This window comes from Plasmodium falciparum, assembly GCF_000002765.6.
Source record: "Plasmodium falciparum 3D7 genome assembly, chromosome: 9".
NCBI lineage: Eukaryota > Apicomplexa > Aconoidasida > Haemosporida > Plasmodiidae > Plasmodium > Plasmodium falciparum.
The window spans coordinates 1,030,001-1,047,947 of record NC_004330.2 but is presented as its reverse complement, the minus strand read 5'-3'; the positions used below and the strand labels follow the sequence as shown (position 1 = coordinate 1,047,947).

General features: G+C 17.4%; 4 protein-coding genes across 4 annotated transcripts in view; 1 reads left to right on the top strand and 3 right to left on the bottom strand.

Annotated features, from left to right (window-relative positions):
• Positions 1 to 153: 153 nt before the first annotated feature.
• Positions 154 to 4,406, bottom strand: PF3D7_0926000 (protein kinase, putative; the record flags this gene model as incomplete). Its single annotated transcript, XM_001352094.1, has 4 exons — positions 154 to 3,707; positions 3,876 to 3,943; positions 4,050 to 4,153; positions 4,299 to 4,406. The coding sequence occupies 4 exons, from the start codon at positions 4,404 to 4,406 to the stop codon at positions 154 to 156; spliced, it is 3,834 nt and encodes a 1,277-aa protein (XP_001352130.1).
• A 2,025-nt stretch (positions 4,407 to 6,431) lies between these two features.
• Positions 6,432 to 7,235, bottom strand: PF3D7_0925900 (parasitophorous vacuolar protein 5, putative; the record flags this gene model as incomplete). The annotated part of the gene is made up of 2 exons (XM_001352093.1): positions 6,432 to 6,992; positions 7,143 to 7,235. The coding sequence occupies 2 exons, from the start codon at positions 7,233 to 7,235 to the stop codon at positions 6,432 to 6,434; spliced, it is 654 nt and encodes a 217-aa protein (XP_001352129.1).
• Positions 7,236 to 9,368: 2,133 nt separating this feature from the next.
• PF3D7_0925800 (armadillo repeat protein, putative) lies at positions 9,369 to 14,633 on the bottom strand (the record flags this gene model as incomplete). Its single annotated transcript, XM_001352092.1, has 1 exon — positions 9,369 to 14,633. The coding sequence occupies one exon, from the start codon at positions 14,631 to 14,633 to the stop codon at positions 9,369 to 9,371; it is 5,265 nt and encodes a 1,754-aa protein (XP_001352128.1).
• A 3,304-nt stretch (positions 14,634 to 17,937) lies between these two features.
• PF3D7_0925700 (histone deacetylase 1) overlaps positions 17,938 to 17,947 on the top strand; it is a gene marked incomplete at both ends in the record, with an annotated part of 1,350 nt that continues 1,340 nt past the window's right edge. Inside the window, one exon of the mRNA XM_001352091.1 lies at positions 17,938 to 17,947. This exon is cut by the window's right edge and continues 1,340 nt beyond it. Within this exon, the coding sequence (XP_001352127.1) occupies positions 17,938 to 17,947 (10 nt within the window).

The window sequence follows — 17,947 nt, the reverse complement described above, 5'->3', positions numbered from 1 at the left end:
AACACATCATATATATATATATAATACACATTTGTGTTATAAAAAATTAGGAGCTCTATAAAGACATATCTCCTGTCATCCATATATATATATGTATATATATATATATATATATATTTTTTTTTTTTTTTTTTTTTTTTTTTTTTTTTTTTTTTATAATACTTTATAACAGTTAATTATTTCTAGCATGTGCTCAAAATGATGACTTAAATATTTTGCAGTGGGTCGACAGGTAGGCAAAGGATGTAAACATTGCTTAATTAAAAATATAATATTCATAAAAAGAGAATGGGAATGAGAATTAGAATGAGAAAGAGAAAGTGAAGAGAATATATTGTTCCCGTATAAAAAATTCAATTGATCTGTATCCATGTTAATATATCTTGGATGATAACATGTTTGTATTGAAAAAAACAAAGGAGAAATGTCTTTTTCAAAAGGTGCTTTCTTAAAAATGACTTCATACATAATAACACCAAATGAATAGATATCACTTTTTTTGGTATATTCTTCTTGTCGTAATACTTCAGGTGCCATGTAATAATATTCATCATGCTTTTCATTAATATAATAATAATATAAATGGTTATTACTAAATGATAATAAATTTGATATGTTATTATTCTTTATATTATTAATTGTAGTAAAATAAGGAAATGGTAAAAACATTTGTTCATCCAAGGAAATATTATTATAAATATCATAATAATTTTTATATCTTTTATTCTGTTCTTTATTTTTTTTCATTTTATAATCATAAAAACTTTCAATAAATGAGCATTCAAAATTATATATTTTAATATCCCCTTTTTTTGTTATCATTATATTTTTACTATTAATATTTCCATGACAAACATTTTTTTTATGTATATAATATAAGCAGGACGAAATTTCGAAGAATAGTTTTACGATTTCTTTATACCTAAGCGTATTATTATGCATATTGTTCCTACGGATAACATTATCATTATTGTTATTGTTGTGGTTATTTTTATGGTCATTATAAACATCATCATTATTAACCTTCTTATCATTTATTTCATTTTTATTATATCCCTTTTTATATATAAAATCATATAAAGTTTTCCCTTTTATATATTCAAAAACAATGCCACAATCCTCCTTGTCATCAACGAATATATTTCCTATACATTGTAAGATATTTGGATGTCTTAAATTAGATACTATCAAATATTCTTTTATATATTCAATTTTTCTTATTGACTTATTAATTATATTATATGTTTTATTATTATATGTCTTTTTATATTTGATAGGATTATTATATATATGTTTTTTTTTTTCACCTTTCTTCTTTTTCATTTTTTTATATTCCTTTACATTATTAATCATACAATCATTGTTATAATTAATTTCTGTCTTTGTGTTATCTTCTGGAGAATATATTTTATTGTGCTCAATTATTTTTTTTTTTTTGTTTTGATATGATAAAGACATATTTGTCACATTTTCAAAGTTTCCTAAGGTTTGTCCATCCCTTTTATATTCATCTTGTTCCTCTTCTAATTTGAGGAAATTATTTTTAATATTTTTCAGATTATTAAACAATGTTTCATTTATTGATTCATTATATAATAACCTTTGAGCAGCATTCAGCAGATTGTTTTTAAAACTTGGTAAAATATTTTTTGCGTCTGTACTATTATTTTTATTATAATTAAGATTATTATAATCATTCTTATTTTGTACATGTATAGAAATATTTATATCTGTATTATGATCAGGTGCCTCATTTTTACATTCATCATTTATATATGTTGGTTGCACATTCTCATCACCTTTTTTTTCAATACCCTTTTCCCATGTACCATTTATATTTAGTAATTTTTTTTGTTCATTTGGTTTATCCTGTACATTTTGTATATCCTGTTTATCCTGTTGATTTATTTCATTTTCTTCATTTATTTCATTTTCTTCATTTTCTTCATTGTTTTTATATATATATTTTTCCTTTTTATGTGTAAAACCTTTCAAATATACACGACAATTTTTATAATAACATAAAAAAAAATTTGGGGGTATACTCTTATCAAATTTTTTTATTATAAAAACTTCCTTTTTATTTATAGAATGGTGTGCACATGAGGACTTGTAATCATTGTGCATAAGCTTCTCTTGATTTAATACTTGTAAATACATATTATGAATACTATTAAACGTATTAATTATATTCATAAGAAAAAATATGTGCTCTTTATTATTTATTCCTAATTCTTTTAAAACCTTACTATTTAAAATAAAAAAAAAATGAATCCCTTTAATTTTATTAGATGAAAAAGATTCTATATATCTATTTAATTTAAATAAATACAATAAAATTAAAATATGGTGTCTTTCCCATTGATAAATATTTTCAATTTTTTTTTTTTTATTTAATTCTTTTAAATAAATAAATAAATTTTCATAAAAGAACAAACTAGCTTTGGAATATACACCATAATTTATTATGACATTATCATTATTATTATTATCTTCTGTTTTTTGATTTATTAATTTTAAATTGTTAGAAGCGGATGAGTTTATATTATAATGCGAAATAAATAATTTATAATATTCTTCTTTTTTTCTTTTCTTTTCTTTTTTTTTCTTCTTATTTATTTTAAACTGGGCTAATTGTTGATACATTTGAAAACGTAATATATTATTTTGAGTTTTTTGATTTATTTCATAATTTTTATATTGTTCATAATTTTTATATCCATCGTAATTCTCTTCTTTTATTATTTCTTCTTGCCCAACATTTGTTGGTAGTTTCATTTTTTTAATATTTTTCATTTTTTTAATTTTTTTAATTTCATGTTTATTCATAATACTGTCACTTTCGTCATCGGTTGGTATACAAAAGTCACTGTTACAAGAATCTGTATGATAAAATAAAAACTTTTCATTGAACAATCTTTTACTTTTAATTATATCATGTGAATATAAGGTTTCTTTTGAATAGGACATATTACTAAAATTGTTGGTTTCCTTATAACAAGAAGAAGAATCCGATTGTGTCTTGTTTTTATCATGCTGTCTTTTGTTCATATTACTTTTATTTTTTGAGGATTTATTAAAAAAATGAAATTCATGGTTATCATCATAATTATTATCATCATCATTTATATTATTATTATTATTATCATCATTTATATTATTATTATTATTATCATCATTTATATTATTATTACCATCTTTTATATTATTATCATCAATTCTTAAATTTAATATATCCGTTTTATTTATTATCCCTTTTAGAAAATTCAAATGGTCATCATAATTAATATATTTTTTTAATATCCCTTGAGTATTCACACTGTGGTTAATCTTATTATTTTTCTTATCAATGGATTGAAAAAGATGACTCATCAATTTATCAGACATTCCAAATAATTTATCGAATACCTGTTCATGTATATTTTTACATATATTTTTATCAATATAAAATGGAAATATAGCATCCATTTTTTCTTGATATAATATTTGCTCATCGTTATTATATATATATAAATATATATCCATATATTTAAAAATTCTTATGATACATTTTTTCTTATTCCATTCAAACAAACAAAAATTCAAACTCCTCTTTTTTCTTAATATACCTACACCGTTCATGAATCCATATTTATAACAACCCATATATAATTTCCCATCTTTGTAATTACAACCGAAACCATGAGGAATGTTATTTAACCATTCACCTGAACAATTCAGAAAAAAAAAAAAAAAAAAAAAAAAAAATATATATACATATATACACACGCACATATATATATATATATATATATAATGCTACAACAAATTGGCCATATTTGTATAAAAAAAAAAATGTTTACATAATGGTCTACATAAAAATGTTATGTGTCTACCTGAGTATATAACTTCCTTTTGATTATATAATGTCCCATATCCATTTTTGGTATTATCGTTCCATTGTCTTTTATAGAAGGTAAAAAAAAAAAAAAAAAAAAAAAAAAAAAAAAAAATGTAGACGTATTAAAAAGGAATACAAATATAAAATATATATATTTAAAAATACTTACCCTTGATATATGGTTTTGATGTTAACATATAGGTAGTATCCAAATCCATTTCTTTTTTTATTTCTTGAGGTGCCTATGTAAATATCTCCATTTTCGTATTCTAGCTTTGATTATAAAAAAAATAAATAAATAAATAAATAAAAATATATATATATGTATACACACGTGTATACATTCATTATTTTATTTTATTTTAATTTATTTTATTTTGTTTTGATTCATTTTGTTTTAATTTATTTTTTTGGTTACAATTTTGTTAAAGGGTTGAGAAGTCAATATATTTTGTAGCTGACTATAAATGAATTCATCTTTCTCTTTATACTTCCAAAGGATATTTTCTTTGGAAGTTGCTTTCATTATATATCCTTGTTTACGTTTACATATAGAAAAGAAGATCGTTCATATTTATTATGTACATTTTTTTTAAATAATAAAATGACCAAGTTATATGATATCTCCGAATAGGTTAAAAATTAAAAATAATATATATAATATAATGAATGCATTAATAAATCCTTTTTTTTTTTTTTTTTTTTTTATCCAAATAAATGTTATTATTTAGAGGGATAATATAAAAAAAAAAATTAAATAATAAATTACAATAAAATATATACATATATATTTATATATATATATATATATATATATATATATATATATATATATATATATATATTTATATGTGCCTTTAAATATTTGGATATATTTTATTTAAATAAAAAGAATCAATTTTTTCCTTTTATATGAAATATTGTCATGAGAACACCATTTCTTTATTATAATTATTAATTTATATTTATTTTGTAACACTTCATATTTATATATCTTTTTAATTGCTGCAACAAAAAAAAAAATATATAAGGGTGTTCAATTTTTTTTTTTTTTTTTTATTTATTTTATATATATTTTAACATATTTAAATTGAATAATGAATTAAAAAACTATAAAATGTAAAAATGTGATTAGTATAAAAATATTACAAAAAAAAAAAAAAAAAATATAATAAAATAAAATAAAAATAACACCAAACCCTATGACGAGAATACTAAGCATACTGTGTATACATATATATATATATATATATACAATGTAGATGTGGTATTTTATTTCTGTGACCACTTAAGGGTTCATCATAAATAGGAAATATAAAAGACTTAGATAATTATTATAACTTATGAAAAATTATGAATATATAATAATTATCATATATGTTATTTATTTAGAAAAAGATGCGTTTTTTTTTTTTTTTTCTCTTTCTATTTCGAATTAGGTGTATATGATGAACCCAACATAGATATTAATGAAATTTCAAACAAAAAGTAGAAAAAAAAAAAATAATAATAAAATGAAGATTATTTATAAGTATATATATATATATATTTATTTATTTATATTTTATTTTATTTTTCTTATTTTCGTATGTATTAGATCACATGACGCGCTTTAAATTTTGTCTAAATTGTGTATACATATATATAATATTATTACAAGTCAAATGTCTAATTTTTTGATGTTTAATTCTTTATTATTAATATTATTAACAATGCAAACGCTTATTTACTATGAAGTTTTATTTGGGTGTTTATAAATAAAATGTAAGAATATTTTTTCTTTTTTTTTTTTTTTTTTGAATTTCGGAAATTGAAAACACTTTTTAAAAAAAAAGTGAAAAAAAAGAAAAAAAAGAAAAAAAAGAAAAAAAGAAAAAAAAAAAAAGAAAAAAAAAAAACAATACATCAATATAGATTATTATTTAAAAAAAAAAAAAAAAAAAAAAATACATATATAAATAAATAAATAAACATATGTATATATAAATATATATATATAATATGTATAATATCAATTTATATAATGTGAAAAAACTTACAAACTATATACCCATATAAGTAAGGATTCTTTAATTAAAGATATGGAAAGGTGTAAAGAATAAATATAAATAAAAGTAAAAATAAATATCAAATAATATATATTTATATAATAAATATATATATAAATAAATAGATTATATACATATATATATATATATATATATATATTTTTATGTATGTACAAATATTTTTTATAACACAAGGTGATAGTACAATGAAATTATTATATAAACACACATTTATTTTATTTTATTTTATTTTATTTTATTTTATTTTATTTTTTTTTTTTTTTTATTATTTTCTTTTTTCTTTTTTATTTTTATTTTTTTTTTTTTTTTGTCAATATCAAAATGATAGAAATTAATTATATAAGTGTATCTAACACACAAATATATAAAAATGTAGGAAATGGGTTGATTATAAAAAAATAAAAATATATATATGTTCATATATATATATATATATATATATATATATATTAATAATTATATATTATTATTTCTTGATTAATTTAATCACAGAATGTTTGATCTGTTTGTATGATAAATGGCCATGTTAGAAGTGAAGGTTCATATCCAGCTAAGTAAAGTGAGTTAATTAATTTATTATAAGTATCTAATAAAACGGTTCTATATTTAGACATAATGATCATGGGTTCTATTGATTTCTGACCACCTAAGATAAGATGTTCGAATTCGTTTTGTTCATTTAATTCAGCATATATAATATTAATATTTCCATTTAATAATATTTGTTGATTTCCTTGTACTAAATATATACTAGCATTAAATTCTTCAACAGTAGTTGTATTTTCATCTAATGGTTTGTTTAATATTAATTTGAAGGTCATCTCTGATTTCTTTTCACCAAAAATAAAATTACGAGCACATGAAAAATTTATTAACACATAACCTAAATTACCATCTCTTTTTAAACCTGAAAATTCATATTTCGTACATCTGCATGCTAAACCAGGAAATATTTTATCGGAAGCATTGGTAGCTATTTCGTAAAAGGTACCTTGTAAATTTTTTACGTCGATATTTTTACTTAAAACATGTACAACTCCATCCTATCAAAATTAAAGATATAAATATATATATATATAAATAATATATATATATTATATATATATTATATATATATTATATTATATATATATATATATATTATATATATATTATATATATATTATATTATATATATATTATTTATTCCTTACATTGTTAACATTGTTATTATCATTTCCAGGGGATGCTCTAATTATGGTAAATAAAAAAAATATAAAAAATAAGGAAACTGCTTTTTTAATCATTTTCAAGGAAAAAAAATATAAGAAAAAATTACAAATAAAAATTATTCTTATTATAAATAAGTTCAAGATTCTTTTATATCTATATAAAATATAGAAAAATATATTATTTATAATTTTTATTTTATTATATATAAATATTTATATATTTATGTATCTGTTTTTTTTTTTTTTTTTTTTTTTTTTTTTTTTTTAATAAAGAAATATTGTTTATTTTTTTATAATATTTTTTTTCAATTTTATAAATAAATTATATATATATTTATTATTATATATATTTACTCAATTTTTTTTAATATATATTTTTTAATTTAAATTATTATATAAAATAATTACATATATGTAATATGTAATAATAATTATATAAAAGAGAAGGGCACTACAAATATATATTATATTAATATAATACAATATAATATAATATAATATAATATAATAATTATAAAATTTATATTTAAAAATAACAAGAGGTATCAATTTATTATATTATTATATATATAATATATATAATATATAATATATATTATAAATATTTTATATTATTAAAAAATAAAAATAAAAAAAAGGGTTCTCCTCCCCCGCATTATATAAATAGAAATTTATAGAGAAATGTTTTTCTACGCATATAATTAAAATGATAACTTTATATTAAAGCATATATATTATTATTATATATATATATAAATATTTTATATATATATTATATATAATACATATATTATAAATAAATTATATTATTTTATAAACGAATAGGAAATTATTATTTTATTATTATTATTATTTTTTTTTTTTTTTTATAATTAAAATTTGGGCTCTTTTTTTTTTTTTCTTTTTTTTTTTAATATATATCTATATAAAATAAACTATTTAAAGGAAAAAAATGTATGGTGCTATATAAATGAGGTTTCTTATATAAATATATTATTATATAATATATATATATATATATATATATATTTTTTTTTATAAATATAATATGATTTTATTAATATATTTTATTTTTCTTAGAACCTATAAAATGCTATACCTTTTGAACTAGTAAAAATATTGAAAAATATTAATAAAAAAAAATACATAGTTATAAATATATGTAAATAAATTATAATGATATATATAATATATATATGATTATATTATTTATTTTTTTATGTATTTTGTAAGATTTCTTGTTGCATGCGGTAAAAAGAAAAATCAAAACCAATTACATATAAATTATATATATTATATATATGTATATATATATATATTATATATATATTTTTATATATACATTTATAATATAAATATGTGAGGGGGCCATTTTTTTTTAATTATTTTGAAAGAGAAGAAATTATATATATATATATATATATATATATTGATATTTATAAACAAAGTGAATATTAATAAAATAAAATAAATATATATTATATATAATATGTATAATTACTCTTTTAGAAAATACAAATTCACATAATCTTCTTATATATAGTAATTAATTAATTAATTAATTATATATATATATATATATATATTATATATTTTAGATATTTATAAAATGTTTTGATGTATTAAAAATATTTCTATTCCTTTTTTTTTTTTTTCTTTTTAAATAAAAATTATGAAAAAGAACATTTCATTTTTAATATAATATTATTTAAATTGAAAACTTTGATGTGGATTTATTTTATTGGAAAAAAAGAACAAATAAATTATTTCATATTGTGCTCATGCTCACACTATATATTATTATACATGGTTCTTATAAAATTTTCAATATTTTTTGTTCTCCTTTTTGTTATTTTTAAAACGTTATTATATATAAAGGATAAAAAATAAAATGATGGTGCACATAAAGTATGGTTACATAAAAAAAAAAAAAAATAAAATAAATAATAAAACAAATAATGTATATATATATATATATATGTAAAAATTTTTTTATTTTATTATTTTATTATTTTTTAATTTTTTAATTTTTTAATTTTTTTTTTTTTTTTTTTTTATCTCTTAATTGTTTGTACTACTTATATATAATAAAATACTTGGACTTCTCCTCCTTTTTGTTATTTTTATATATTTTTTCTTTTTTTACATAGCAAAGAAAATATTCCCCATATATACATATATAACAATATATATATGAAGCATATCCTTTTATACGTGTAAATTTTTTTTGTCCCTTTTTTTTATTAAATTAGTATATAAAGTAATATTTTTAATATTCCTAGGTTTTACATCTTTGCTTTCTTTATTTATTTTATTGTTTTCATGTATTGCTTGATTAATTATGTGTTTAATTTCTTTGTCCAATTTTTCTTGTTCGTAATTAACGGACTCTAATCCTGTCTGTTCATTCAATGTCTTTTGATTATTATTATTGGAATATTGTGGAATGGTGTATGTGTTGTTGGTTTTAAAAGAATGTGTAGTACTACAAAAATGGCTGTTATGATAATAATTCTTCTTATTCATATTATTATTATTATTATCATTATTATTATCATTATTATTGTTGTTATTGTTTTGTGTTTCATCGTTTTTATGTGATTTTTTATAATGTGAAGAAATATTATTCTCATGATTAATATGTTTGTGATCGAATTTAAAAATTAAATCATCATCGGTTATATAATATTTCTTTATATTTTTTGAATCTTTGATTTTAAGTTTTGCATTCAAATATATTTTATATTCTGTATTTAATATCTTAAATAAATATTTATCTAATATCTCGATAGATTTAAAGTATTTCATTTCTTGTGCTATATAATCGATAACATGATCTGTAATATTTTTAATGTATATAGGTAGTAAGGGCTCCAGAACTAAAAGGAATCTAATGAAAAATAAAAGAAACTTATTTAATTTATATTTTAATAATTGTGTGTTAAAATATTTACCACATTTTTCTAAAATAATACATATCATTTTTATATTTATAAAAGTACAATTTTGTAAATCATGAAGTATATGAAAAAAAATTGGATTGTTTTTATTAATGAATAAATATTTATAAAAATCCTCTTTATAATAATCATACGAAAAAAAAGAATCTTCACATACACACTTTTCATCGTCATATACATTCTTTTTATTATTTATTGTATTTTCTTCATCCCTTTCATCTGTTGAATAAATCTCACAAGTTTGTTTTTTTTCTAGATCTTTTTCCTGAATTTTATTTCTGTTTCTCTTCATATCCAAAATTGTTGTGATTTTATTAAACTCAGAATCTACATTTCCAATATTATATATCCCGACTTTTATATGTTCTATGAATTTTTTATTTTCTAAAAAAAAAGGATACAAGTAATTAATTTCATGCATGTAACATATATTTATATCAGTTAAGGATATCAAATAATATAGCAAATCTAATACATTGGTAGAATTTAATATTTTATAATTATATAAATCAGCAAATAAATGTGTATATTGTATTAAAAAGGTATATTGCTTAAAATCATTCGATTCTAAAGTATTAATAATTTTTTCATATAATTCATCAATTATGTGTATTACAAATTGGGGCTTATATTTAGCTAGTTGGTATAATAAAGATGCTAAATTATTTATTTGGTATATACTCATATACATTAAATATTTAAAAATATATTTTTTTAAAATATATAAAAAAAAAGAATCATTCCAATTAAATTTTCTTATATATTTACATATAATTTCTGTATCTTTATATTCGATATCTTCAAATAATAATTTTTTAAGAAAATATTTTTTCTGTTCTTGTTCAACAGTATATTTCTTCTTCTTTCTTTTAAAAATATTATTATGTGTACTATTATTACTATTACTATTACTATTACTATTACTATTATTACTATTACTATTATTATTACTATTATTATTATTATTATTTGATGTATACATATTATTTTTTGTTATAAAATTTTCTATTTTAATAGAACATTCTTCAAAAGATACTTCTAACATTTCTGTTAAATTTTTTGTGTTTTTTATTTTTTTTAATTTCTCAAACAAATTTAAGAAACGTATATGTGTCCTTGGATTATTTAATAAAAGAAAAGAACAATTTTCTAAAATAAAAAAACATAACTCCGCATGCTCAATAGTAAAATTATCTATTAATATAGATATAATATCTAAAATATAGGATAAATCTAATAATTTAAATTTCGTTAATTCACATACATATTTTATACATTTCGTTTTTTTATTCTCACATGGTACTTTTTCTTTTATTATTTTCTCAGTAATTTTTTTTAACTCATCAATAATTATAGGATACATATCTTTAGCATACTTATTTATTATACATATATATCGACAATAATATGGAATTAAATTTAATGTTACTTTATTTATATATATAATATTATTTGCGATAATTTTCCTTTTCTTTTTCGTATTATAATTTAATAGGAAAAGCATAACGTAATTTTCTAAATCTTTCTCATTGTTCATGTTTAAAAGTTTTTCTATATAAATTTTGAAGTTCTGTTCTTTATTTTTAAGGTTTCCTTGGTTATAGCAACTGTGAGAAATAATGCAACCATTGGACGGGTTCACCACCACACCAGATTGGTTCGCCACACCAGATTGGTTCGCCACACCAGATTGGTTCACCACACCAGATTGTTTTATCACAGTAGCTAAATTTTTTGGTGTGTTTTCTTTCATTTTTGATTTTTTCTGGCCTATTTGCATAAAATTATTATTCTTTTGATTGGTACTATCATTTATGCAATCAGCATCATGAAGATTACCTTTTTTGTCTTTATCATTAGAATATGTTATGTTCAAGCCGTTCATTAGGTTTACTTTATCCTTTTTACTTGTTTCCCTCTTTAATATAGAATATTTAATTTTTTGTACATCGGATTTATTTTGTGTGTTAGAAGACATGATGGTATGATTAGTAGTAAGGGTTGAAATAATTTTGTCACTATGTACAACACTATTTTGATAACCATTTTCATTTTGATTATCCTCCTCCTCATCATCTTCGTTAATAAAAATATTTATATTTGAATAGTCTGGAAATATAGTATAAAATGCTTTTTCTTCATCATTAATCCATACTGAATTATTTTCGTCTATTATAATTTCTTTATCTTTTTCATTTTTATTTTTGATATGATCAAAAATTTTTATATGGTTATAACTTTCAATGTTTAAACCAAGTATGTTGATGGCATTTATTTGTATATCTTCTAACTTTATGTGGGTTAATTTAAAGAGATTACAAATATTTTTGCTCCTCTCGTATATTTTGAAAAAATCATATTCATCTTTATAAAGCATATGTTTTTTGTTAAAAAGGTTGTGTTGCGTGCTATTACTAATATGATGATAATTACTATTATTAATAATAACATTATGATTGTTATAATTATTACTAAGAGGATTATTATTATTATTATTATTATTATTACAATTATTAGAATAATTATTAGTATTATTTTGATTTATATTATTATTAATATATAAAATATTGGTATAATTATTTCCGTTACTATACTCATTTATTACATGTTCTGCATAAAAATATACGAGAGAAGAATACATACTAGTATAATAAAAAGTCGAAACGAAATTTGTAATATATACTTTCATATCCTTTATGTTTCCTAACAAAGAAGACATATTTAATGAAATGTTTGTATTTTCATCTGGTGGATCATTCGTAATTATGTCATCATTTTTTATGTCATCATTTTTTGTGTCATCATTTTTTATGTCATCATTTTTTGTGTCATCATTTTTTATGTCATCATTTTTTGTGTCATCATTTTTTATGTCATCATTTTTTGTGTCATCATTTTTTATGTCATCATTTTTTGTGTCATCATTTTTTATGTCATCATTTTTTGTGCATGTTGATGTACTTTTAAAAAAGCTTTCATCTATTAATATACTGCTTGTATTATTAAAAAAATAATCATATGTTGTTATAGTATTTATTAGTAGGCACTTTTTAATATTACATAAAAGATCACACCCGTTATTATTATTATTATTATTGTTGTTATTATTATTGTTGTTATTATTATTGTTGTTATTATTGTTGTTGTTATTATTATTATTATTACCATACAATATTGTATTATTTTCTTTTTTTTCTTGAGAGGTACAATTTGTTATTTTATTTTGCTCTTCTATATAAGGATAAAATTTTAAAGAAAAGAAAAATGTAATATTTATAAACATATATAAAAATAAATTTTTATTATTACATATTTTTAAAAAAAGTAATTCAAAATATAGACATAATAAAATTTTTCTGATTTTATTTTTCTTTTCTATATTTTTCATTATATTAACATTATTAAACATTTCTTTTATATACACTTTTTTATCTACATTAAGTTTTTTAATAAGTTTTATATCACTATGTTGGTTTTCAAATATATCAAATTCAAAAATGAAATTATCTTTTTCTTCATTTTCTTTTAACATAAAAGAAGAAGTTAATTTTTTAAAGATATCATTCTTAATTTTGTTAAACTTACTAAGATTATAAATATTTGCTTCATCCTCATTCTCATCATTATTTTTGTCATCATTTTGATACCCATTTTCATATTGATTATTATTTCCATTTCCTGAAAAATAATTTTCAGAATTTTGACTGTTCTTGAATTTGTTATCCTGTACATTTATATTATTTATATTATCTATATTACTTACATTATTTATATTATCTATATTACTTACATTATTTATATTTGAGATGTATGAATTTGTTATTCCTTTGTTATGTTTCACCTCATAATTATTATTCTTGTCTTTATTATCATCATCATCATGATCATTATTATTATTATTATGGAGCTTGTTGTGTTCCTTCTTATCTTCCCTTTTTGTTGTTCGATTTATTCCATATTTATTTTCTTTGTCATTAATATTATTATATAAATCATGAAATATAATAAAAAAGAAATTTTTATCATTTTCTTCCAACTTAAAAAATTTTAAGAAAATTATTTTTTCAATATGCTCATTTACATTTTTATATGTCTCATATATATATTTAATTATATGTATTAAGAGATAAATCTCTGAATATTTATTAACATGATAACACAAATCAAATATATAACTTAATATTTCACCAATATATTTACTTATATTTAAACGTTTTATATCTTCTTGTAATAATTTTAAATGATTCTTTTCTAATTCGGTAATACTTGTATTCTTTAATTTATTAATAAATTTATGTATCTGAATAACACTCATATTTTTTTTTTTTATTTCAATATTCTTATTATTTTTTATGTTTTCCTTGCTTTCCTCGTTTTCCTTCATTTCTTTTTCACTACCATACGTTTCATTCCTACAAATATCTGTCAAAAGAATTTCTTTCCTCACACGATCATTTTCTAAACAACATGTAAAAGAATTATTATTGCTTCTTATATCTTCATTATTCTTCATTCTTATATATTTATAACATTTTATAAAAATCGATATATTACATCACTTATTTGTTACAAAAAAATATAAAAATAAAATAAAATAAAATATACCCATATAAGTGTTTTATACACATAAATAATCTATATGGGACACAATCCTGAAAAATTAATTTATATTATATATATATATATTATATATATTATGTGTTTATTATATATATATATATATATATATATATACATATAATATTTTTAATTCTTATAATTCTTTTTTTTTTTTTTTTTTTTCTTTATCAGCCATTTATTATTTTTGACCCCCCCCCAAAAAAAAAAAAAAAAAAAAAAAAAAAAAAAAAAAAAAATTTATATATTCCTCATCAAGGAATAATATTTATATTCACATAATTTTACTAAAACCTCTTCACAAAATAAAATAAAATAAAAGTGTTTGTGTGATAAATATTGATAAGCATAAAAAATGAAAAAATTATTTTTCTTTTTAAATATTTCTAATTTAATATATTATATACATATAAACATAAAAAAAAGAAAAAAAAACTAAAAAAAGGAGGTTCATATTAACATGATGAAATTATAAGTGGTATATTTTAAATGTAAACTCTAAATTATTAATATAGGAAAATATATAATATAGTCACAATATAGGCATATTTTATCTATTTAATATTTTACAAAAACTTCGCGACAATATATATATATATATAATAATATATATATTTTAACATTTTAATTACATATAATATATATATGTATATAATTTTTTAAGTCTTAATATAATTTATACACAGTATACATAAATTTTACATTTTTATTAAGTGTAAAATATTGTATAGTACGATTATAAAAAGATTTATTTTACATACTGAAGGTGTTACTATACTAGTGTGTATTTTCTTACATTCATTATATATATATATATGATGTATTTTTTTTTTATATATTTTATATGCTTAATTCGTTTTGTTTTTTTTTTCCTGACACAAAGAGGTTACATAAAGAGATAGAGAAAATAATGGTATAACAATTGTTTTTATAATATTAATAATAATCTTATATAGAAAATAATAAAGAAATTAAAATATAAAAAATAACCTTATAAAGCATAGTCTAGCTAATAGAATGCATATACATATTATATATATTATTATTTTTTTTTTCCCTTGTTAAAGAAACCACTATTTTTAATAATATATAAAAATATAAAAATATAATGATATATTAATATATATATATATATATTATATATATATATATATAATACAATTTTTTTTTTTTTTTTACCATATAAATTCTATTCTATTATTATTTATTTTGCAAAAATATTTATACATATATATTATATATATATATATATTTATTTATTTATTCATATATTTCACGTGTGATTATTTTATCATTATCCTTAGAAAATAAGAATGAAGAAGGTATTTAATTATTTTTATTATTCATTTTATTTTTTTATTTTCTTTTATTATTATTATTATTATTACTTTTGGGTTGTGTATATAAAAAATATATATTAGGGAAATATATTATATTACTATTATGTACATAATGGATACATATATATATATATATATATATATATATATATAATATATATATATAATAATAATAATAATAATATAATGTAATATTTTATTATGTAAAAAAATGAAACATTAAAATATATATTATTAATATACATCTAATATAATAATAAATACATATATTTTTTTTTTTTTATTCATTTTTTATACTAAGAATAAATATTATCATATTTAAAGACAATTTTAATTTTAAAAAAAAAAAAAAGAAAAAAATTAAAATAAAAATAAAAATAAAAATACTACATTATATAATAAAATGTATAAATATTAAATTTGTTTCACCTGGGAAAAAATAAATGGGTATTAAATATATTATCATCATATTTTTATATATACATATATATATGTATATATATATAAAATAAAGCTATAAAAATAAATATATATTTATATGAATAATAAATCTGGTATAATAATATTATAATATAAATATAAAATATAAAATTATATTTCAATATATATGCATAATATATATATATATATACTAAACATATTATTATTATTTTATTATTATTATTTTTTTTTTCTTTCATTCCACATGTATACATAAATATTAAAAGATATATTATTATATTATCATATATATATAATATTACATATATATATTATTTTTTTCTTTTTTTACAACATTTTGCATTAATCATATGAAAAAAAAATAAAAAAAAAATAAAGATATATGAAATATGAGATATAAATTTTTTTATTAAAAAAAGAAGAGATAAACATAGCACCACAATATTTTAGGATTATAAATAAATAAATACAAATTTATAGTTACATTTAATATTCATGAATAATATATTATTTAATCTAAGAATTCATTTTTTACTAATTATTATTTTTTTTTTTTTTTTATAATAACAGATTTGTAATAATTCGAAATGAAATAAAATGGAATATATGAAAAATATATACAATATATAACAATATATATGTAATATTTTATGATTATATAAATATATTTATATGTGTTTTACATAATATATATATATATATATATATATATATATATAATATATATATTTTTATTCTTTCAAATATTTCATATTTCATATTTATTATTTATATATTTATTATTTATTATTTATTATTTTTTTTGGACTGCTATGTTTCCACCGCATTGTGTAAAAAAAAAAAAAAAAAAAAAAAAAAAAGTATTTATATTAAAGCTAGCTAAAAGTAGAAAGAAAATTTCAATTCATTTTTTTTTTATTAATTATAATATATATATATATATATATATATATGTATGTTTTTTTTTTGCTGATACATTTCTTATATTTCATAAATATCTCATATAATATGTCATACACCATATAAGATAATTGTTTATTTATATTTATTCATATTCATTCATATTTATTCATATTTATTTATATTCATTCATATTTATTCATATTCATTCATATTTATTTATATTCATTCATATTTATTCATATTCATTCATATTTATTCATATTCATTCATATTCATTCATATTCATTCATATTTATTCATATATATTTATATTCATTCATATTTATTCATATTCATTCATATTTATTCATATTCATTCATATTTATTCATATTCATTCATATTTATTCATATTCATTCATATTTATTCATATTCATTCACATTTATTTACATTTATGTGCACACATTCCATTTGAAAGTAACTACATTTTTCTTATGTTGAATATTTTTATAAAAGTAAAAATTGAATAAAATAAAATGTCTAATA